Genomic DNA, 25,502 nt, shown 5'->3' with positions numbered 1-25,502 from the left:
TTTTCGGGCCCTCTACATGTTGGTCCTTAGCCCTTGCAACTAAAAGTTGAGTGCTTGGAACCACTCATGCGAGTTCTTCACAAAAATGAGTCAAGAAGTGGCTTGAAGTTCTACGGGAGGTGGCTTCATTGCTAGTCCGCTAGGATGGTCAACAAGAAACTCCTAAGGCTAGATCTTAGGTTCTAAGAGTAGAAGACCAAGACCTCACTAAAAATGAGGTCAACAGTGGTGTTATAACCCTATTTTGGCCGTCTTTTTCCTTTATCTCCATCGATTAACAGTGGAAAAACCTTTCTCCGTCGACGTAGGTGGATTTGCGTTGAACCTTGTAAATCCCGCCATGTTTGATTGTTTATTTATTGCGTGCTTTTGTTTTCCACATTATTTTGCACAACAAAAATCCCATATTAAACTCTCTTACCTTAATAATTTCATTTGATGGTTATTTTCGCTTTTTGTCTTCATTTTTTAGTTCTGTTTTTGAAACTCCTGAAATATTCTTTCTTTTCTCTTTTCATTAGATTGTCTTTATTTTCCAGAATATTTAATATTTATTTATTTGAATAAAATCATGTAAAAGCTCTATTATTTAATTCAGACTTCTTCTTGTTAATTTTTATTTTGTTTACTCAAATTCTTTAGTTCTTCGAATCTGTTTTTTAATTCTTTTCTGGAACTAGATTGCTTGGTGGTTGTCTTTTATGTCAATTATGCATAAACATTGAAAGGAGAAAATGTATTTTTTGCATGACAAAAATGTTAAAGTTTTTTTTCCAATCAAATGTGATTTTTATTTTTATATTTGTTGTTATGATAAGGTTGTGCGCTCGGGGGATCTGATATCCTACACCGCAGAGGAGGGAGTAAGGATTCTGGGTGAGGGCAAGTTTCTGGTATCGGACAGCTTTCCTGGGAACGAGCGGACCAAATACTGCCTCACATCAAAGGTATTGGCTTGTATTCTATTTTGGACATAATGGACTCTTTAAAACACTTCTTTAGTCTTGTTGGATTTTGATAACTTATGATTTAAAGAGGAACACATGCAAAGTATAACTCCAATTGATATTGCTGGTTCTGATGAATTGTGGACGTTTTCTCATCAAGTTGATCAGGTTACCAACCTATATAGTTGCAATGCTAATAGCAGTTCGGTTGATAGGTGGTTTGACTATCAAGTATGTGTGATGGAAGTCAACTCAAGGGCATTGGTCAAAGCCTTTTGCCACAATTTGTGATTTTTGCCTATCAATAAAATCATCTGGAAGGTATTAAGTATTGATACCCAACAAGATCTTTCATCGTTGCAGAGGGGAAAGCTTCCACACATCATTGTGAACGAAGTCATCAAACATTTCAGGCATACACTGATGTCTTTTGAAATTTTTAATGGCTTAGGTGGTAGGTATTTATTAGCTTGAGGGAGCGTAGTTAGACATGGAGGTTTAGTTTTTGTGTGTATTTGTGAATTTTCTTGGCTCAGCAAATAATGGGTTGGTGGATGGAAGTGTTGGTGTAGTTTGGAGCTTGGGATGGTACATCTTGCTTGGGTTTTATAGTTGAGCTGATGGGAGGAAAATTTTGGTAACTATGGATTTCCAGAAGTTAGCAAATTGATTTCAAAGTGTGTGGCTTTGTTAGTGAAGGTAATTTGGTCAACTGGTGGTAAAAATTGACAGATAATGGAGGAGCAGCTGGAGGCATTACTAGTGTTGTTAAGAGTGACGCATGAGGAACAAAGAAGTAAGGAGAACTAGAGGACCCAAGAGAAACTCATGAATGTAGAGTTTTAGGTTAGGGATAAGTGAGATACATGGTGGCAAATTTGAAGGGTAAGATGTTTGTGATGATGTGACATTTTGAGAGATGTATATTACGGAGGTGGTAGAATCTAGGAAGATGTGGTTAGTTTTTACTCAATAAAGGCACTAGATGGTGAGCATGCAGGTAGTTTGTGGGGTTAGCTGGGACTAAGTGATGGATATTAAATATGCAGATTGTGGAGTAATCAGAGATCGGGTAAAAAGAGATTCAGAGAGAGACTTAGAGTGTAGCGTGGGAGCTAGCATAATATTTATTATGCAAACGGTAATGGTAAATGTATTTGACTTACAAACATTGGAAAGGGAGCTTGAGTGGGTAAAAAGGGACAGGTTTCTTCCATGTGACAAAAATGACGGCCAAAATACCCATTATATTTTGAGGTATGAGGTGGGGGACTCTGTAAGATGAGAGAAAGTGATGGAGAGCTTGGCATTCACTGTCATTATCAGAGTAAAAGGTGATAATTTGTGGTGAAATAAGTTCTTGACTTGTGGTTTGAACTTAGAGAAGACTTCAAGGACCTGGGATATTTGTAAGAGGGTATAGACTTGTATTTGGTGAAGTAATAAAAAGTATACATGAAATTTTAATCCATCAATTGAGGTAGAGGAGAGGTCCAAATTTTTTAAAAAGTAATTTCTAGTGATTGTGAAGAGGAAACTATTGATATAGAGAAAGAAAACTTGTGAATTTTATTAGAATTGATGTGTTATTTAAGGCTATTACTTGAGAATTTAGAATGAGTAGAGTTAAACGATTGTACCACTTGAAAATGTTGTCTTAATACAAGAAAAAGGTGGTCATGATACTTGATTTAGACTTGGAATACTCTTAGATATAGCATAAATACCATCTTCATTTTTGTTTTTCAGAAGTTGTGCTCTTTTGCTCAGATCCTTCACTTGTACAGAAGTGGATAAAAATTCAATAGAGGCATTGTTATTAGCATATTATTCAGAAATAGAGAGGAGGCTATTTTTCATTCTAGGAACACAACATTTTTCATGGTGAGGTGGTCCTTTTGTGAGTAGTGGAGAAAACTAAGCCATCTTCAAATGATGTCCTCATAGTTTATGTATGAGGAGTGAAGAGTGAGAGTTTCCAAGCCAACAATAACATTATGAGATGCTCCACTATCAAGGAGCCATATGTTGGAATTCCTCCACAGTAAAATACTCACTTTATGGCAAAAACATTTACTTAAATTTTAGAAAAATTTGCTAGAAATAATCCATAGGTGAAACCTTATCTGATACACTTTTTACTGATCCAAAATCTACCTCTTTTTTGTGATTGTTATTTCATTTAAAATGACTTGACCCGGATGCGTCCTCACATCGACTAGAATTAAGCCATTGCAATTTGTAATAAAACTATAGTTAAAATTTCCATAAAATCTTATTAGATTTTTCTTGAACATTTTGCCAAAATTTTCTTGCCTCTAATTAATTGAAAACTTGGAGCAAATATTTAAAAAAATTACAACACTGTCGTTAAAAAAATAATGGCATTATCCTTAAAAAAAACACTGGCAATACCATTCCTGAGAGTTCAATCGTCAATAGCATATCACACAATTTGTAAAACCACATCCACACATCTTATATTAATAATCATGCAATTATACTATAACATAATAATTTAGATATTAAACAATATTTATTTAAACTAAAATGTAAAATTTAATTTGTTTACTCTCTTCTTTCTCACTCATTCTTTCTCTTCATTACCCCTTTTTTGTTGTCTACTTGTCTATACCTCTTCCCATTATCGTGTGTTTTTGGCTTTCCTTTTTTCTTTCTTTCTTTTGATTAGCCATCAATTCAAAAATTTAACTGTTGAAATGGTTCTTCTAAAACCCTTCTTTTATAGAGCTCGGACTTTTTATATGTTTGAGGCACATGTACTCATTTTACAAAAGATTAATATTCATGAGACTTACATAATAATAATTAATTAATATTTTTTAATATAAAATATTCATACTCACAAACTCGTTGGTTATCTACTATCAACCCACCTTTATCCTATTTGCCTTAGGTGGGTACCCCCATGTAGTTCCACCAAATTAAGGTCTTCATGTAGCATCTTGATATTTTCGAAGTACCTATAAATTTAATGTATACATACATATATGTATGTATGTATGTATGTATGTATACATTAAATTTATAGGTACTTCGAAAATATCAAGATGCTACATGAAGACCTTAATTTGGTGGAACTACATGGGGGTACCCACCTAAGGCAAATATATATGAGTTAATTAATACCATTTTACTTCCGATGCTCAATGTGTGAAATTGAGCCATTATTGTGGAGGAAAACACTAATGTTTTCACACTTAGAAGTTGGTTTGTTGTTTGAGAAAAGTGCCAAATGGTTTCCTGACTATTTGAAGGGGACCATTTTAGCCCTAGCATTTGAAAAAATAACAAAATATTTCTTCTCGCTATTTGTAGCAAGTCATTTTAGTCCCAGTGCTAAAATGGTCCCCCAACTCTTTTAATAGGTGTTGAAACTATCTCGTAGTTAAAATTAACAGAAATTGATGTTTAGAGTTTTAAAAATGGGGGTAATCTAGGAATGTACATTTTTATTTTTTATTTTTTATTTTTTAGTAAATCTAATTCATTACAAACCTTATTTTAATTCCATTATAATGATTTATGAAATTTTAGTTTTTGTTATAAGATATTAAAATTTAAATTTATATATTGATTTTAGTATTTTTTTTCAAAAGACTAAAATATATTTTTAAATTGTTGCAAGATATATAATATATATATATATATATAGGATTACTTGATTTAATAAATTTTAATTGGCTAAAATCTTATTTTGCAAAAGAATAAAATTGTTATGCATGTTGCTCATTATTGTATATTTATTGTAAAAATTATATTTTAATTATTTAAAAGAGTAATAAATCAATATATAAATTTAAAATTTTAACATTTATTCACAAAAAGTAGTTCTTAAATTTAATTACAATAGAATTAAAATAAAGTTATTGATGAATTAAAATTATTGAAAAATCAAAATAAAAATATAAATTCCAAGAATATCCTTATTTTTAACACACTAAATATCAATTTCCATTAGTTTTAGTAGTTGGATTATTGCAACACGGATTAAAAGAGTTGGGGGATCATTTCATAGTTCGGGACTAAAATAGCCCCTCTGCGAATAGTTGAGAGTACCATTTTTGCACTTTTATCTTTGTTTATAATTTCTTCATCCTTTTAAGCATATTTGAGGCTTTCTTAACACTACGCATAAATCAAATCACACTCTTTACCGCATCCACATAGGCCTCTTTTCAGATTTCTTATTATCCTTGAATATATCATATACACAAGTTGGGTCGTATCGCCCAAAGTTTCTTCTCATTTGATTATGATGTTGAGATAGACAATTGAAGCTCTTTCGTGAAGCATAAAATAATATATTATTATTTTTAAGTAATAAATTTTTTAAATAAAAATCATGAAAATATTATCTTAAATGCATGAAACCACATATTGCAAACTTTAAGAGGAATATTCTTTCACGATATATGAGGAGCATAAATTTTCTTGTAAAATATCTTACATTTATTTGTTGCTTGTTCAAATGGATTAAACATGCATAATGCAATACATTAAAATAAAAAATTCAACTACTATTTTTAAAGACAATATATCTAATTCTTTTACTTCTCCTTGAAGTTCAATGTATTATATTTTTTTGGTGTATTAAGTCCACTCTCTAATGTTTGTTGCATGTGTGAATACTCGTAAGGGCTTGGGACAGATTATAGCAGGGGTAAGTCTTGGTAAACATTCCTTTCTAATGTGTTAATGGTCGTGGAGGTACTAACCAAGTTGCTTGTAAAATATATGATAATTTGCATATGGGGTTTGTGTATGAGAGTAGTGGTTGAAAGAACAAATAGGGATAAAATTGGTTGATATGAGCAAATAATGAGAAGTAGTAGCTTGGACTATGTCGTGGTGGTGTTGTTAACAATATTAAGCATAGTAGCGGACAACTTGGTAATAATGTTGGGTGGAATATAAGTAGGGGGCCAATAATAGTTTTTTTTTTCATTGTTAAAAATTTATGATATGGACTCACGACAATGCTCTTCTCTGCCATCAAATTCCATCAACATAGAATATTAAAAAAATTATCAATTATTGTTAAATTAAATAATTATATAGAAGGAATGAAAATATAATATTAAAATTAAATGTAAAAAAGTGCATGCATGCCACTAACGAAATTATAGACTTCTAAAATCTGCTAAACATACATAGAAATTATTTCTCTCATTTGACTCACTAGTAACTCGAGTTAGATTCTGTTAATTATCACTATCTTTTTTATTATTCTTAGTAATTCTATCAACATTCTCACAATCACGCTTACAACAACATGCTAGTTAGCCCTATATTCAGTATCAGTGATACATTAAATGAGTTATAACTTCTCTTCTTGATGAGTAGGCTCTATAACATGTATATCATCAATTGAATCTTGTCTTGTTATTAATTATTAGCATTCAACTTACTTTGTTATTCTTGAAGGATATTGGGCTTAATTTATCAGAACTGCTTGTGCTAGAATAAAGGTTCAAATTTTGAAATTTGCATGTTTCTCCTCATATTAATCATACGCTCTTATGCTTTCATTAGATACATGATCGAACTCTTTCAAGCCAACTTTTGGCATACTCTCCTCAATATTTGAATAATATTATTTAGCGCAGAGCATGGGATTAGATTATGCCTTAGATATATATTCTAAAGAAAAATTTTAGATTGATCTTAAAGAATTGATACAAATGATATCTCCTGAAGAAAGAATTTTTATCAGAGGAGACTTAAATGGACATGTCGATAGAGTGGTAGAAGATTTTAGAAATATTCATGGTGGCGACGGTTTTGGAGTGATTGATGAAGAAGGTAGAATTATATTAGATTATGCTTTAGCGTATGATTTTGTATTGCTAACGCTTTATTCAAAAAAAGATATGAGCATGTTATTACTTATAAGAATGAATCTAATAAAACACAAATTGATTATTTTTTTATGAGCAAAAGAGATTGTCAAGAATGTAAAAATTGTAGAATCATTCCAAGTGAGAATTTAAGTACCCAACATCGTTTATTATTTCTGAATTTTAAAATGAAGTGTTGTAAAATAAAGAATACAATGAATCATTATCAAAGAATTAGATAGGGCATAAAAAAATTATTTTTATGAGTAAACTTCAAGATTTCAAGAGTTGGGATGTTCAAGAAAAAAATTCTATCTGGGATAAAGTAAGAAATACTATTAAACAAGTGACAAAAAATGTACTTGAAAAATCAAAAGAAAAATTTTTATAAATAAAAATAGTTGGTGTTTGAATAATAATGTGCATAAAAGATAAAATATAAGAAGTTGTGTTATAAAAATTTGTTTAAATGTAAAAGCTTATGGAACTGGGAAAAACATAAAATGATTCATAAGGAGTCTAAGGAAATAATTTGTGACATTTATAATTCTGTTTCTAGTGATCTTTATAATATATTTGATACTAAAAATAGTGAAAAATATATGTATAAACTAGCCGAATAAAGAGAAAAAAAATAGTAAAGTTTTAACTCAAGTAAAGTACATTAAAGATGAAAAATCAAAAAGTAATTTTTTTAGAAAAAAAATATTCAACATAGGTGAGTGTGTTGTTTAGATAAATCTTTCAATGAAGTTTTTGAAAATACGTTTGACCTTAATCTTAATATCGTTAATAATAATAAAATGTTTCATTTCTACTTTCGCATTAGTAAAAAAGAAGTTGAGGAAGCTTTAAAGAAAACCAAGGGTGGAAAAGTTGTAAGATAAGATGATATCCCAATTGAATTGTGGAAATATTAAGGAGATTTGGGAGTTTTTTTATTTACTAAACTCTTTAATATTATTTTAAAAGCTAAAAAGATGTCTGAGGAGTGAAGGAAGAGTATTTTGGTCCCCATTTTTAAGACTATCCCCATTTTTAAGACATTTTTAAGACTAAAGGGGATGCACAAGAGGGGGCAAATTATAGAGGAATTAAGTTGATGTGTCATAATTTAAAATTATGGGAGAGGATAATTGAACATAATTTAAGACGTATTGCAAAGATTCCTTATAATTAGTTTGGATTTATGTCAAACAGATCTACCATGGAAATTATAAAATTATTGAGAGGTTTGATGGAGAAGCACAGAGAATAATGAGGATCTACATATGATTTTTATTGATTTAGAAAAAAACTTACTATAAGGTTCAATAGATATCCTTTGGAGAGTTCTAGACAAGGAGGTGTTGATATAACTTATATTCAAGTTATTAAAGATATGTATACTAGAGTTGTTATTTGTGTTCAAACAGAAGGAGGATAGACCAAATATTTTCCTATTTCAATTCGATTACATTAGGGATCAACTTTAAGCTCATATCTTTTTGCTTTAGTTATGGATGTTGTTACTGGACATTTATAGGAGGATGTATCTTGGTGTATGTTTTTCACTAATGATATTCTTCTTGTGAATAAGATTAGAAAAATAGCTCAGGAAAAACTTGAATTATGGAACTCTACATTGGAGTCTAAAGGTCTTCGTTTGAGTAGAACTAAAACTTAATACATGAAATGTAATTTTAGTAGTAGTAGCTCTAGTGACAAAGTTGTAACCATAGTTGATCAAATCATTAAAAGTTGTAAACGCTTTAAATATCTCGGGTATATTGTTCAAAATGATGGTGATATAGATGGTATGTTATTAGTAGAATTCAAGTTGGTTGGTTGAAGTGGAGGAATGCTTCGGGTCTATTGTGTGATAGAAAAGTACCGTTTAGACTGAAAGAAAAATTTTATAAGAATGTTGTCCTTTAAAAGAGAAGCATAAAACTAAGTTAAGTGTTGTCGAGATGAGAATGCTTAGGTGGATGAGTGGCCTTACACTTAGAGACAAAATGTGAAATGAATATATTCGTGATAGGGTTGGTGTAGCTCTAATGGTGGGAATTAGAGGGAGCCGTCTTAGGTGGTTTGGTCACATTAAACGTTGACCATCTAATGATCTGGTTAGGAAAGGAGATGTTTTAGATTCAACTTATGTTAAGAACGATAGAGGTAGACTTAGAAAGATTTGGGCATATTGTATAAAAAAAAAAAGATCTTAATTTATTAGAATTAAATGAAAATATGACTCAATATGATGCAATGGGGAAAAATGATTCATGTAGCCAAATGCACTTAATGGGATAAAGGCTTATTGTTGCTGTTGTTGTTGTAGCGCAGAGCGCGAAATTGCAGAATTTCTTGCTAATCATATTCTTTCTTTGATTTGTGCTTCCTTTTAATACGCGCACTATTTTTTTAATTTATTGTTTACTTTCATAAGTTTGTGTAATATATATATATACATTCTAAATTTAGCCTTGATACTTTTATTAATGGGGGTTTACATACATAGAACTCAAAATTTTAGATTTTACATATTTCGCAAACAAACTTCCAATTTTACACTATGTAGCAGCAACATGTTAACAGCACTAGCCAATCTCTGCCATTTGCAACCACTTTGGAGGTAAGAGAGGAGGAAGACCCAAACCCTGCCACTTTGGCCAGCTCCCACTCATGCCTTTCATAGCTACTCCCTGATCTCTTTCTCTTTATTTTGCACCTTGGATCTTGTCTTTGTCTTCAAGTCACTAGAGTCCTCGCGTTAACTCAAAAGCTTTAATCATGCGGTCCAATCTGTTCCCATGCCAGCTCGCCAAAATAAAAAATTACATTAGTTGAATTTCACTTTGCTAAAAATATTTTATTAAGATCTTTTTGTAATAATTTTAATTTCAATTTACCTAAATATTTTTGGATTGATAAAATCAAATTTACACATTTTGAGATTTAAATCACTTTGATAATCTCAATCATGAGGATAATTTGTAAAGTGTCATAGTTTACTACTTGCATTTAAATAGTAAGTTTTTATTGATAATCTATTAAAATATTTTGAGTTTAGTAGAAGATGATTATTCCAATCACCTCAAAGTTCGAAAAAAATTTGGTTATAGAAAAATTTCACTTGATTAAAAAAGTTGAGGTTGTATTCACCAGGCGTATGAGTTTATAGTGGGATTGTACTTGCTCGATTTAGAAGAGTATGGCGAGGTTGTAGAGTACGTTGGGTTACACTCACATAAAACTAGATCGTCGGTGTAGGACTTTTTTGCTTTGTTGAAGGATTTTTAAATTTTTAGTAGTGCGTTCTCAGTCTGGGTGTTGGCTAGGTGTGGAGGTGCCTTAGAGGTTTTGGTTGAATCACGCTTAAATTCTTTGTGCCTAATAATTTACATTTTTTAAGTTTTCCTGCACTAATTTATATTTTTTTTTTTTGTGAATAAATTTAATTAAGAAAGAGAATAAAATCAAATCTCAGATTTAAGGGGAAGAGAATCAAATCATATTTTAGGCTTTTAGGAAATGTTTTAAATTAGGGAGGAAATAAAATCATATCTCAATTTTTTAGAAAAGTTTTTGAATTAGGAAAGGAGAATCAAATTAGATTTTAGGCTTTTAAGAAAAGTTTTAAATTAGGACAAACTAGGAAGAAAATAGAAAGCGGAAGAAAGGAAAACAAGGGGAGGAGGTATGTTACCCATTTTTGGTAGCAGAATAACCCATGAAAACACACTTCACAACTCTACAATTCAGTTTCTCTATTGATAGTCTGTTGTCTTCATAAAACATGCACAGTCAAAAACCTTCAATGGGAGGATTCCGTTATTATCTCCTTTCAACATATGACAATGAGACTTTTAATCTAACACTCTCGAAGGTATTGTGTTGATCAATTGAGTCGGCGTCAAAACCGCTTGCCCTCATAAGTGTTTTGGGGCATTCATCATGATCATCACGCTCCGAGCTACCTTTGGAATGTGTTTATTCTTTCTCTTAGCTACTTTGTTTTGTATCGGTGTGTATGAATATGTGGTTTGATGTTGTATCCCTTGGGCTGACAAGTATTTCCCAAACACCTTGTTGGTATACTCTGTCTCATTATCAAACCTCAATACCTTCACTCCAACACCGTATTGAGTTTGAATCGACTTGTGAAAGTCTTTAAATCATGCAAGCCCATCACTTTTATTTTTCATCAGATATAATCAAGTAACACGAGAAAAACAATCGATGAAAGGCAAAAAATATTTGTAATTATTCCATAGAAGTTGTAAAACAAGGTCTCCATATATTTGAGTGCGCCAAATAAAAAACATAAGAACTCATGTTCCCAGAACTAACATAAGACCTCCTGATATGCTTACCAAATTTACAAGCATCACACACAAGTTTATGTTTATTGTTTTTTATATAAAGATGGATACAAATGACTCACTGGACTAAATAAAGAGTGTCTCATGGGTCTTTGATGTAGTAGCAAAACATCCTTCATACTTCTCTCAAATCTTTCTGCTCTCTATCTAAATACCAGAGTTCACTATGCCACGTGTCAGTCCCAAGTCTAGGTCAGCCACCTTCTCTTGAAAGATCACCCTTGGAATATCAAATGAAACAATACAATTTAATTGGATTATAATGACACTAATGGATAAAAGATTCACTGGAAAGGAAGAAGCATGCAAAACATTAGACTAAGTCATAAAATTTGTATCTCATTATACTCTTACCAACCACATGCTGTGTTATACTATCAGTGGTCTGAATGCTCTCTGGAATTGCTAGGTGAGTGTAGGAAGAAAACTCACTAATGACACATGTCACATGTTGAGATGCACCAGAATCTATTATCCATTCTAGTGATCTTGTGATGGATATTGAGGCAACAACATGTGCAACACAAATATTTATGGCTGAGTGAGCATAACTAACAGTATTCCCTTAGATGGCGATAAGGCAGATGCATTCTCAAACACATTCTCTGCCGCTCTCTGTTTTTTCTTCAACATCTCCAGTAATTTGTGATTCTCATCGGTAAAGACTACCCATGTTTTTCCTTCGTTCTTTGCTACCATCTTATTTGCCCGATGGCCTACTTTTTCACCTTTAACAGTTCTAGAACGAGAAGAGAATTTCTCCACCCGCTCCACTGGATGAGTAGCCACCACCACTATATTTGTAGATTCTTCAGCTCTTTATTGTGCATCTCCCTCATAGCATCGTCCATTGCACGTCCCTCATAGCATCCTCCATTGCATGTCTGTCAGCAAAAGCCATAAATCCAAATCCACGAGATTGCCCTAGATCGCTTTCCATCATAATCTACACATCCAGCACCTTGCCAAATCTACTAAACATAGCATCAAGTTGTCGTTCCGTGGTGCTTCATGACAAGCCCCCTATGAAGTTACATGTTTCCTCCTTCCCTGACATCGCTTCTACCGGCTACCAAGTTCTCCTTCAAAATTTGCACATAGAGAGAAAAGCCGCCCGCACCTTCTCCACATTCTCCTCCTTTGCAACCCATACCTTTAGCGTGCTCTGCTGCAACGCACGACGCGAGAACAAAAGTGACCACAGTTTCTTCCCCTTCAGCTTGTTCATCGTATTTAGGTTAAGCATCATCTCCTCCTTGCACTATGCGAAATTGCCTCCTCCTTATCACATTTAGGTTATGCGTTTCCTCCTTCCGAATCGCCTTGCACCATTTGCTTCAGCGATTGATCTGCACGACAACTTCTGCGATCGAAGCCCTCCTCCTTCCGCGATCGATGCTGCTCGTGGCTCCGCACGACAGAGCCATGGTCCCCTTCGCCTATACCGTCTCTTGTGTAATTTTCTTGATTCGATCGAAGCCCTAGCTTGCTTCGTCTCTGCAGTTCCCACAAGCTTCCACCATTTTGTCGATTCTGTCTTTATCTTCCTCAGCTAGCATGCGATCGTCGATCGGGCAGCGGCGATGTTGGCTCCGATATCATGAAAAAATAGTGATGATTACTTTGATAAAAAGCTTTTTTTTTGCCTTACAAATCATGTACAAATAATCCCCAGACTTCTATATTTTATATTTATAGACCTCTCAAAATAAGATACAAATTTCAACATGATTATTTTTATACAATTCACCTGCAGATTCCTCTTGGTGTAGTCTTAGCAATTCCACCTTTCAACTATCCTGTCAACCTGGCTGTCTCTAAAATTGCTCCTGCGCTAATAGCGGGCAATGCGTTTGTTCTTAAGCCTCCAACACAGGTACAGCTAATTGTAGAAGTTCATTAGCGTCGATTCCAATTAGCAGATGAATTAAAATTATTGTTATATATATATATATATATATAAATTTCTTAACTAGGGTGCAGTTGCAGCGCTTCACATGGTCCACTGTTTTCACCTCACTGGATTCCCCAAAGGTTTGATGAGTTGTATAACAGGAAAGGGATCAGAGATAGGTGATTTCCTGACAATGCACCCTGGGATCAATTGTATAAGGTAATCTTAGTGCACTTAGAACACTTCGGATTTTGCAAGTACTGATGAGATTTGTTCTTAATTGGGTATATTAATGATTGGTTTTGCTTGCTAATCTGTGGATTAATGGCAGCTTCACTGGTGGTGATACTGCAATTGCCATTTCTAAGAAAGCTGGCATGATCCCTCTCCAGATGGAACTTGGAGGCAAATATGCATGCATTATCCTCGAAGATGCTGATTTAGATTTGGCTGCTTCCAATGTCGTGAAAGGAGGCTTTTCATACAGGTGATACGTTCAACCCCCTTAAACTGGTGATAGATAAAATTCCGGGTTAATCAATTGGTGATTCCTGATGAAAACATAGAAAATGAATAGAAATTAAAAGTGAAGTCTGCAATATAATTTCCATTTTTTATACTTAAGCAATTTAGACCCAAAATCATTTTTTTCAATTACAGATCTATTTATTCATAGTCATCATCATCATCATCATTAACCTTATCCTAATTATTTAGATTTGATTTTATGAAAGTTTCTTTTTCTTTCCTTTTTTTCAACCATGAGCTCTTTTTACGTTAGTTTATTCTGTCATAGGTTTTGATATGTTATCTTGAGTTTTCACTTGTCCTTATGTTACGTTCATACTTATTCCATCAAATATCCTTACCAGCGCATCTTGTGCCTTTTCTTGAAAATTTCAAACCACTTAAGTGGATTCCCATTGCTATATCTTTTGTAACTGAAACTCCCATTCTCCCTCTAATATAATAGTTCTTTTACTATCAGTTAGTTTTGCAAAATCCATGCTTAATGTTTTATTTTTGCCACAATTAAGTTTGCTGTGAATGATGTCTTTGTTACCAAATAATCAGACCTGTATGCTAACAATCTTACTATATTTTCGTGAAATTAATTTCTAAATCTCAATATTATTCTCTTATAACAGAATAATCTTGAAGTGTTTTTCTATTTCAATCAACTGGTTATTAATACTTGAAATTGTTTACCCATCTAAAATACATTCTTTTGCATAATCGAGCCAAAATTCTTAAATCTATCACACTTTAGTATTCCCTAATTATTCTCATATTAATTGATAGTTATAAATGTCACCTTCACTATTATTTATTACCCATTCGTTAAATTTCTAACATGTCAAAGTGATCTCATCCATTAAAACTACATCATCGCAAATAGCATAAATATAATTTCCCTTCAATATAATCTACAAGCACATCGTCACCTTTAGAAGGATACACTATTAAAGTAGATTTTTTATATGATTCTATCATATAAATTTCCTTTACTATCTTAAACTAACTCTAATGCTAGTCAAAGATGCATAATACACATTTTTAATAAGATGAGATTTTTGGCAAGCATATTTAATGTCCAATAAAGGAATTCTTGCAGTACCTTTTATCAATTCATACAAACATGAAATAGATTTACAGCATGAGGTCTTAAAAAACAACATTGAGGCTACTTGCTTCGATACTTTAGTCTCATTAGCTAGCTCTTTCAGCGTACATCTTTCATTCTACAACTTGATTAATTGTCCTCTGTTATATCGACATTTCAGTGGCCAGAGATGCACAGCTGTAAAAGTTGTCCTAGTGATGGAGACCGTGGCTGATGCTGTTGTTGATAAAGTAAAAGCTAAGGTGGAAAAACTTACAGTTGGCCCGCCTGAGGAGGATTGTGATATCACCCCTGTGGTGACTGAATCCTCAGCTAACTTCATTGAAAGTTTAGTTATGGATGCAAAGGAGAAAGGAGCAACTTTTTGCCAGGAGTATAGAAGGGAAGGAAACCTCATTTGGCCATTACTCTTAGATCATGTGCGGCCTGACATGAGGATTGCTTGGGAAGAACCTTTTGGGCCTGTGCTTCCAGTGATTAGGATTAGCTCTGTTGAGGAGGGCATTCATCATTGCAATGCTAGCAATTTTGGGCTTCAGGTATGTATTCAAACTACGTGGTATTTTGAGCTCTACTTATTTACTGGTAGTTTTGTCATTCATTTGAATTTAGTTTAGCAGAGGAAAACATTCGATACATAAATTGGGAAGATGGAAGTGAAAAAAATATAAATTTGAAGTTGCATTTCAACTATTTTTGGAGTTTCTTATTTTATGTTCACCTTAGGCATTCTTTTCTCATTCAAAATAATGAGTTATATGACTAGACAATAATTTATTTTTCTAACTTGTTGCCAAATTCCTTTCTTATTATTTCCTTTTACACAAATTTATGCAAAATAGAGGTAATATCTTGCGTAGCACTTGGTAAGGATAAATGGGGGATGTAAGGATTCATTAAGTTAAACCAATTTGTCCAGATATGGCTAATGATGATGATAGCGATCAGGAATTTCTTACATGGATTATAGATTTTATATAAAATGTTACAATTCTTTTCTCCCGAATTTGAGAGGGGAGCAATAGCTTTAGATACCCTTGCTATGTAATGATTTCTATTTAAAAGAAGAGAACAAAGAGAAGAAACACAAGCAGAACATATCATGAAGATAGACAATTCTTTTCCTTATCCCAACAAGGACAACAAACTACTGTCTATGTAGAAGGTGCAAGGCAAACTTTGTGGACTGAAGAAGGAAAAATAAGAAAAATAGTGATGGAAAATAACTACATAATATTTCTTTTCTACATCAGGAATTAAGTAGGGGTTTGCATATGATACCCTGCTTTCCAAACATGGATTGGGCGGCTTCTTGTCTCTTTTTTTTCTTTTTTTACCTAGCATATAGCGGGAAGGCGCCATCCGAATTCTCTTAGATTTCAGCCAGAATGGTAGCTTGATTTCGGTAACTGCAGGGACAGAAAATGGCAAAACCGTTCTCCTATTCCATATTTAATTTCTAGATTGAATTAACTGCTTTAATCCCTCCTTGATGGTTGTCTCCCACCATGCATTCCATCTCTTTTTCTTGATTTCTAGTAGCCGTAATTCCTTTCAAATCAGAGCAAAGCTATAATCCGCTGCATTGATTCATCCCATAATTTTACCCTGCTTCAAGATGGGGATTTACATTGATCATTCTTAGCTTGGATTTGAGATTATCGCATTCCATTTGATTATGGGCTTTATCAAGGATACATATACAATTTGATATTTTATAGGAGTATAGATCATTCGATAATTTCTTGTTTAATTTTCTGTTTTATGAAGTGTAGATCATTTAATCCAATTATGGTGGGCATATTATTTAGCTATGTTGATTGTATTTTGGTTATCGTACATCACTATCATCATCATCATCATCAATTCTTTCATATTGATCTTGAGGTTTTCAAAAAACTTTTAAACCATATACCATTGTAAATTCTATTGTTCACTGCCCTGATATTTAGTTCAGCACTATTTCTAACAACAGTTGTTTATTTCTTACGTCTCAAAGCGATTAAGTTTCTCCATACAAATGAGCAGTAGCCAATTTATGATCAGTTTTAGACCTTACCCAATCAGTATCTGTAAACATTATAATGCTTCTTATTATGCTAATTTCAATTAGGGGATTCAAGTTATAATTTTTTAAAGGGACGTATCTTTCTTTGATCTTGCTATAACATATTCTAAGATTCCAAAGTTCTTAATCGCAAATTTATTTGCCAGGATTCTTTTTTATTTGCTAATTTCTTCATCATTGTTCTCGATTAAGTTGATATTATCAATATAAATAATTGGGATCATAATTTTATTTGATGAGTCCTTGACAAATAGAGTATGATTGGAATTTCCTCGAGTATTCCCATGCTTTTTAACTGTTGTGGTGAATCTGTTGAACCAGGCTTTTTGTGTTTGCTTTAGACTATGTAAAGATTTCATGAGTTGGTAGATTTTATCGTCAATGGCCTCAAATTCAAGTGATGTGGTCATGTAGCTTTATCTTCAAGATCTTTATTGAGGAAGTCATTTTTTGCATCAAGTTGATGAACAAACTAAGTTAGTGTAGAAAACAAACCTTGGGAGGAAAAATACTTCTCCAATTATTCACTTGTAAGGTACATATATATAAATAAACCAGTCATTCCTACTTTACAAACTTACCAAATATATCTAGTCAGAAAGAAAATAATTTTGAAATAAAAAAAAAAAACGTAAAATAGGAAGGAAATAAAACTAAGAAAGTTGTTTCCAAAGATATCGCTAATCATATTTTTTCTTGATTTTTTGAAGCAGTCGGTCGGACCACCATAGATAGGAGTCAGACTTCTCAGTTTCCACACTCCTCAAGCTGGATCGTAGATGTTTAGAGACCAAGCTTGTCTTGAACTCTGAGAAGGTGCTTAAAGGAAAAGCTTTGGTTAAGACATCGACAACTTTTTGTTGCTTCGAGATGTAGCTTAGCTGTATAATTCCACCATTAAACTTTTTATACATAAAGTGCCTATCAATTTCAATATGTTTGGTTCTATCATGATGCACTAGATTTTTGGCAATATTATTGGTTGCATGATTGTCACAAAATATTTGTATAGGCCTTTTGGAGGTACACGCTAATTCCTTTAATAATTTTTAAACTAGATCCCTTCATAGATTTTTAAGGCGATTGCAATATACTCTAATTTAACATTGTTTCTAGAAACAACTTGCTTCTTACTTCTTTATGTAACAATATTTCTCCATACATATGAGCAATAATTTGTGTTTGACCTTGTGTCAGTGAGTTCTCCGACACAATTTACATGATTGCATAGGTGTAGACTTCAACTTCTTTGTTTATCGTTTTCTCAAAAATTAATTCTTAACCCGGAGTCTTCTTGAGAAACTTCAAAATCTTGACATCATCTCCAAATGCTCATCATTTGAGTTATTCATGTGTTGGCTCACAATACTAAGAGAGTATACAATATACGGTCACGTATGTTACAATAAGAATAGCTTTTCTATCAATCTTTGATGTTTTTGCTTATCTAGGTACACTTTCTTCTTCCCTATTAGACTTCTTTTTGGGATTCATTAAAGTACAGAAAGCTTGCATCCAATCATCCATATCTCCTTTAGTAGATTTATGATGTATTTCCTCTGTGATTTAACGATATCTTTCTTGGATCTCACAACCTCCATACCTAGAAAATATCTCATGGTTCATAAGTCCTTGATTTTAAACTTAGTGGCGATCATTCCTTTGGGAGAAAGGGATTTTTTGTGGAGGAAAAATACTTCTCCAGTTATTCACATATAGGGTACATATATAGAGAGAGAAATCAATCCCTCCTAATTTGCAAACTTACCAAATATATATAGTATAAATTAGGAAAGGCAATAATTCTAAAATAAAAAATGAAGAAACAAAAAATAGAAAGGGAATAAAACTAAGAAATGTGTTTTCAAAGATATCTCTAATCAAATCTTTCCATGATTCTGTGAAGAAGTTGGCTGACCCACCATGGAGAGGAGCTGAACTTCTCAGCTTTTCACAATTAACAGTAAGAGCGAATAATTTACGTTGAATTGAACTGAGCAACTGTTGTAAAAGTTTTTTTGATAATTAATTTACGAGATCTTTCCTTCCTCTTCATTGAGCCTAGGATCTAGACTTATGATTTCCCGTATTGACTCTTCTAGAGGACTAGTGTTAGGACCCACCTTTTTTAGAAATTCAAACCACTTCCTGATTCTCTTGCAATATCTTGCATGGGTGATCTCAAACCATCATCATTTGATCGAGTGGTTGTGTTCATGGACCATCATCATTTGGTTTAGTAGTCAAGGACCACCATGTGGAGACTCGGAGAGAGTTCCTGTAAGGATCGAGAAAGCCCTAGGAAAACCCTTTAGATTAGGAGATTCTGTTATGTGGTGTACCGCAATTTTCGCACACATAAACACCAAAATTCAGATCATCTACACCTGTAAAGGCTTCACAATTAATCAGAACTTAAATCAATTTTCGAAAACGATCGATCACAGACCAAAAATTTGAAGAAAATTGAATTTGACATATTTTTGTCTCGATCGTCGACGAGGTTGTCCAAACAACCCCGGATGACGAAACGACTGTTTTGGTGCGTCTGGGACGTCAATTTTAGCTAGAGGGGACATCCATTGCATTTTGATGACAAGTCCGAGCCAGAAATGTGTAAATTAGGGCTTTCGAATATTAAAATAAAAAAACAAATATATTTAAAACCTATTTCACCTAACTCACGCACGCTCCCAGATGGCTTGCCTCTTCTCCGTCGCGCGCAAGCCCTAACCGAGCCCGATCCCGATCCCTTTTAATGTCAGTTATGAGTATTTTGAATATTAAAATATCCTTTTTAATGTCAGTTATGAGTCTTTGAATTTTTATCTAGTAATGAAACAAATCCAATAAGCTCTGACGTAGTCAGCAACAAACGATGTAAACTACTCAAGCCCCCTAGATTATGCGATGAAAGATACAAAAATGTTAATAGGCTTTTAGAGATGGCTTGAATAGGTTGTTCCCGGAGTGTTTTGTTAGTTATCATATTTTACGCTTAAATGGCTTCATACTTTTTTGGTAAATAAATATTAGAATAATTTGTTGAGATGCTTCGAGTTTGGATAACTATGAAGGAGGTGCCATATCATAATTGCACTCTTTGTAGCAAAAGATTCATATTTACCATATTTTTAGTTTGTAATTCTTGATTTTTTTTCATCACACATGAGTTAGAGTTCAGTATTTTCTTAGCATTGCAAATCTTCCTTTCTGAGATTACAACTTCAAATTTATTAAGGAAATATACAGTAACACAATTTATATATTCTTTGATTATGGTGATAGATAGTAGATTGCGATAAAGTTTGGGAATTAGCAGTATAGAATTTTGGATTGTTGATTCTGAGAAGTTTTTGATTGTTTTAACACTTGTTATTGGAGATGAAAAAAATATTATCTTGAAAAAGACGACCATCCTTACAGAGAAGTATTTTTGGAACAAATATGTATTTTGTGAAATAAGAAGATATCTTCGGTCATATGATCATATTATCTTGAGTCAATAATCCATGATCGAGTCTTTTCAAATTTTTTTATTAAATGAATTTACAATCATATTTTTTATTTGTTTTATCCTATATTTATTATAGGTGCATCGAGATTTATTTAGAGTTGGCTATACACCTTTTTAGCATCTCATTTTGATATTGATTGAAAAAGTGTAGTATTAATGGGTAAAATTAGTTGCGGGATATCTATCGGTTTGCCAAAGAAAAGGATGATTATAAAGTGAACTTTTGAGTCAGATTTCTGAAGTTTGGTAGTAGTGAACTCAGAGTTTTAACATAACTATATAAGAGACTGAGAATTTAGTGTGGTTCTGCGCTTACCTCCATATGGTTTCTGCTTTCAGTTGTTGATCTGTAACATTCGAATTGCTCACAAGTGATGAAAAATGAAAGGGAAGTATCTCCAACCTTCTGCTGCTAGTGGTCCCTCCTAGAGAGAGAGAGGGTAACTGATTAAGAAAAACGATAGGGAAGTATCCCTAACTTTCTGCTCCTAGATGGTCCCCCCATAGAGAGAGAGAGAGAGAGAGAGACCGCCCTCTTGTATAGTTGACAAACCTGTTGATGGGAACGAGGAACACATGGCTGTGGTTTCTCTACAACCATTAATGACTGAGAAATCTACACCTTTGTGCACTATGATTTTTCAAGCAAGAGCTAATTGAGATGCTGACCATGTTGAAATAATAAAGAAAATGAAAACAATTAAAGCAATATAGAGGAAGACTATTATGTATCTTATTTCAAAGACGAGAGCAAACTGCTGTTCAACTAGAGGATAGAAGGCTCAATTAGTTGACCGACCAAGGAAAAACAGCAAAAAGTATTGATGGGAAATGACAGCAGATTATTATTCTTTTACTTAGGGAAATATGTACTTAGCGAATTTGCATATAATAGCCTTCGAAGCATGCCCTGGAAGGCCTGCTTTCTTTTTCTGCTTGGGAAAGGGTAGCAGCCGTAGCTTCAAAATTAACTACATAACTTAGTAGATCACTGGTGCACACTCTTCTCTGCTCAATGAGTACAATGTTTGAAATTCAAAATATGAGAAATCTGTATGAACTCTACTGTTCATTTCATTACTAAAATGAGCAAATCAACAGGGTTCCATCTTCACAAGGGATATCAATAAAGCTATTATGATCAGTGACGCTATGGAGACTGGCACTGTTCAGATCAACTCTGCGCCAGCTCGAGGACCTGACCATTTCCCCTTCCAGGCACGCCCCATCTTCCTTTCCCTTTAACTTATCGAAACACAATTTCAGTTAAATGCTGAAGATTTAAACCTATTGTTCTGATAACAGAATCACAAAATGATCACCTACCTCTAACTTGTTATTTGTTTGTTGATTCAGGGTTTGAAGGAGAGTGGTATTGGTTCACAGGGAATCACAAACAGCATAAACATGATGATCAAGGTCAAGAGCACCGTCATTAACCTGCCTTCTCCATCATATAGCTTGGGCTAAATTGCAAGTAAGAAAATTAATCCGGATTCAGGTATGAGGTCTAACGATTTAATAAAAATAGCATTTTAATATTCTACTCTGTATGTTTCCTGTGTACTTTTAGATGCATTTTAGTTTTGGCCAGTAAATATAATAAAAGAATCTTGATTATCTTCTCTGCAGTCATCTGCACTTGTAAGTGTGTAATCTGAGATGTATCTTGACCATCTTATGATTATAATGGTTATTTCACTCATGAAATTTTCTTATATTTATCTTGTATGCCTACAAATAGAAATCCTTTGTCAGTTATGTCTAAAGTTGAAACTAATAGATAACATATGGTAAAACTTAAAATCCAGGCGTTAGCATGTGCTGTTTATTAGTAATATATATATATATATATATATATACAGAGAGAGAGAGAGAGAGAGAGAGAGAGAGAGAGAGAGAGAGAGAGAGAGAGAGAGAGAGAGAGAGAGAGAGAGAGAGAGAGAGAGAGAGAGAGATTAACAGAATGAATATTATAAGTGAAATATATCATTTTTCTCCCTTTATAATTCATCTCATATTTATTTATTCCCTCCCATTAATAGGCATCTATTTTCAGCAAATAAGTATTGATAAATCCTCTCCTCACAATGATACCAACTCATTTTTGGTCGGACAAAGCGTGTAGGAACTGTTTACCCTTTCCATCTACGAAAAGTACTGCATAGTGGAAATCATTATTATGACATTATATTTATCAATGTTATTATTTTAATAAATATTTGTTATTGATGATTTCTTTTATTATATTTCATTTTATTTATCCTCTTTTACCATACAGTAAAAATTTTACTATCATAATTCAGTAAAATAAAGATGTAATGCTGTGTAATTTCAAATAATCACTGCATCCCATTTACTTTACTTTATTTAATTCAGACTAATTATGACAAATTATTATGATTTCGAGTGGATTTAATCTAATAAAACTTATTCCAAACCAAATAAAGCATTTATTTATTGCTTTTTAGTTTGTAGTCTTAGAATCCTTGTGCAGAGTAATCACTTGACATGCACGCTTAATATTTTGTTACTAATTCGATTCAAATTTAAAATTCTGTTGTCTGAACATTTGTCAGTCACGCAAATGCACGACTTTTTAGCTCATCAAAGCGACGATATGTTAATGTTATTTCTGCAGTGGTGCTGATGGAAAACAGACCGCCCTGTGTCTTTATTTAGACTTGTGCCCATTTTCTTCTGAATAAATTAATATAATATACTCGTTTTGCAATGAATGGGATGTGTGTGTGTGTGTGTGTGTGTGTGTGTGTGTGTGTGTAAAACACGCACGCTCACACACACACTGGCCAAAGTAATGAAGTTATTCCTCGTTAAATATAATACCTATCACAAAAGGATTTCTTGTGCCCATGCTTATATGATGATAGCAAAAGATTTATTCTTTATGAAGTAGCTTGTTCGTGCGTAGGAGTAATATATATATATATATATATAATCTGTGTGTGTGTGTAGTTTATTAATGTTAGTCGATTAGACAGTAGAATTTGAAGCATATTATTTCTTATTGATTTTGTAAATTGCAGTAAGTCTATATTTGAGCTTATCTCACTAAATGCTTCTTATATAAATATATATTTATATTTTTAATTTAGTATTTTTTTTATTTTTAAATTGATTAATTTTTAAATAGTGAACCTTTATGATGATCTATTGCAACATTATTATTTCTATTTTGTGTTTATGTATCTAGTAAATCTTTTTAGATGTAGGGTCCTATATTATGTGTGAGTTACATACAATCTGGTGAAAAGATTTGTATCTTAGAAAGAGTGCTTAGAGAGAGAGAGATAATCCGATCTACTTGAGAAACTCTTGACAAATATATTAATTACAAATCTCCGACAAGCCAAAAAAAAGATGATTCCTCGAAGTTTCCCTCGATTATTGGATTAAGAGAGGGAGAATTAGAAACCACAAGATAAAAAATCTTCTCGGAGAAGGAGAAAAATAAAAAAAATACTCTTATGATCTTCATTCCCTCTTTTTATAAATAACAGAGAGAACCTACAAACTAATTAGTGTAATACATTTTAGAATTAATTCAACGTCTTTGTATCACGTTTTGATGGAAGGATTGTGATGTTGATACTACGTATTGCCAGCTAGTATCAGATGTGGCTAAAGGACTAGATCCTTTGTGTCCGTTATCTGTAATAAACAATCAATGGATGCCCTTATTAATCATGATGCCTTCCTTAAATCGTTGCCCTTGCACAAATGCGGTGGGTTATCTTTTTCGAGGAAGGTGAAGATGATTAGATCAAGCATTTTCGCTAGTGGATTCGATTCAACCACTTTGACATGTGAGCTTGATACAATGAGAGAAATTTTTAGCAAAAACACTTAGATACCCAAATTTGAGTATACAATATCTAACACTCAAAATTCAATTTTTACATAAATATCACCGTATGCATAAAATGTGTATCACTTTTTAAAAATTAAAGTGGGAGTTATTTTGATGTGATATTGTATACAAAATTATGACTAAATACATAAATTCAGTTTTTTTATACTAAGGTCAGTAAGCCTTGCAAGCCTCTTAAGCCTTTGTTGAGAGATCAAACCATTTTCTTAAACTAAGGTATTCTACCAAAGTGGTTGAACTGAGCCCACTTTGCAAAACACCTAGATTTATCTCTCCCGCAAGGGCGATCTAGCCCATCTTGGGGGGACAACTATCAGATATGATCATCATTATTTGCAAGAACATCAAAATTTTTCTTTAAAAGTGTCGTCTGACGTCCATGTCACTCTTTTCACCAAGACACTACAACTGGGTACAGTATTATACAAAATGTTTTGTTTTTTTTTTTTTTTTTCTTCTCCACTATGTTTAAAATGGAAGTCAAGTGACTCTCTCTCTCTCTCTCTCTCTCTCTCTCTCTCTCTCTCTCTCTCTCTCTCTCTCTCTCTCTCGGAAATGTTGTAATTCAAGAGACACATTCCTTTTAAAGATAAGATATTTACTAAGTTGTATGTACTATCAAACAATATGGGCCCCTAAATGCTAAAAGGATTCAACAAATATGAAAGATTAGTGTTTTATAAATATAAAAAACAAAGTTAAGTTGTTAGATATGTAAATACATAAGAATTGGGTGGTGCGCATGTAAATGTCCCTTCAATTTTTATTTGTGTAGTTGATTGGCTTCAAAGATTAAATGCTTATTTTAAATTTATTCAATTATTTATTTGAAATTATAAAGTTAGTTATTTATAAAAGAAGCCTACAATTCCTTATTTTTTTTAGCTTATTAAGTATATGTTAGATTAATTTTAATAATTTAAATATAATACAAATCCACAAATACTTTCTAGTACAGCCAAATTAAATCTAATTTATAAGGTGGATGTAGAGTTGTAACCGAGCTAAGTCAAGTCAAGTATGTCATGGATTGGATTTGATTTAGTCAAATCATTAGTTGTTCATGTTCAATTCAAGCTTGAGCCGAGTTTTAACATACATGTTCATACTTTGTTTGCATAAATTTAATAAGATATATGTTTGATTTGTACTTAATTTGTTCATATATTAATTGAACAAATTAAAAACTCAAATGGGTATTTAATTTTATATAAAATGAAAGATTTAGTATGTACTTATTGTTTCATAGAAAATTAGTGAACTAAGCTAAATATTTGAGTGAATACTTGATTTTTAAAATAAATTTATTAATAAGTATTTTTATAAATTTAAATA

At 32.7% G+C, this 25,502-nt stretch overlaps 1 protein-coding gene across 1 annotated transcript in view; it reads left to right on the top strand.

The window, feature by feature from the left end:
* The window catches only part of LOC110023429 (NADP-dependent glyceraldehyde-3-phosphate dehydrogenase), a 35,456-nt gene extending 13,556 nt beyond the window's left edge, over positions 1–21,900 (top strand). The window contains exons 3-9 of the mRNA XM_020722843.1: positions 819–947; positions 12,929–13,048; positions 13,149–13,285; positions 13,398–13,553; positions 14,851–15,229; positions 21,377–21,493; positions 21,632–21,900. Of these exons, the coding sequence (XP_020578502.1) occupies positions 819–947; positions 12,929–13,048; positions 13,149–13,285; positions 13,398–13,553; positions 14,851–15,229; positions 21,377–21,493; positions 21,632–21,745 (1,152 nt within the window). The 3' untranslated portion in view covers positions 21,746–21,900. The remainder of the gene's footprint in view (positions 1–818; positions 948–12,928; positions 13,049–13,148; positions 13,286–13,397; positions 13,554–14,850; positions 15,230–21,376; positions 21,494–21,631) is intronic.
* The last annotated feature ends 3,602 nt before the right edge of the window (positions 21,901–25,502 follow it).

This window comes from Phalaenopsis equestris, unplaced genomic scaffold, assembly GCF_001263595.1.
Source record: "Phalaenopsis equestris unplaced genomic scaffold, ASM126359v1 Scaffold000224, whole genome shotgun sequence".
Lineage (NCBI taxonomy): Eukaryota > Viridiplantae > Streptophyta > Magnoliopsida > Asparagales > Orchidaceae > Phalaenopsis > Phalaenopsis equestris.
This window is presented reverse-complemented; position numbering and strand designations above follow the sequence as displayed.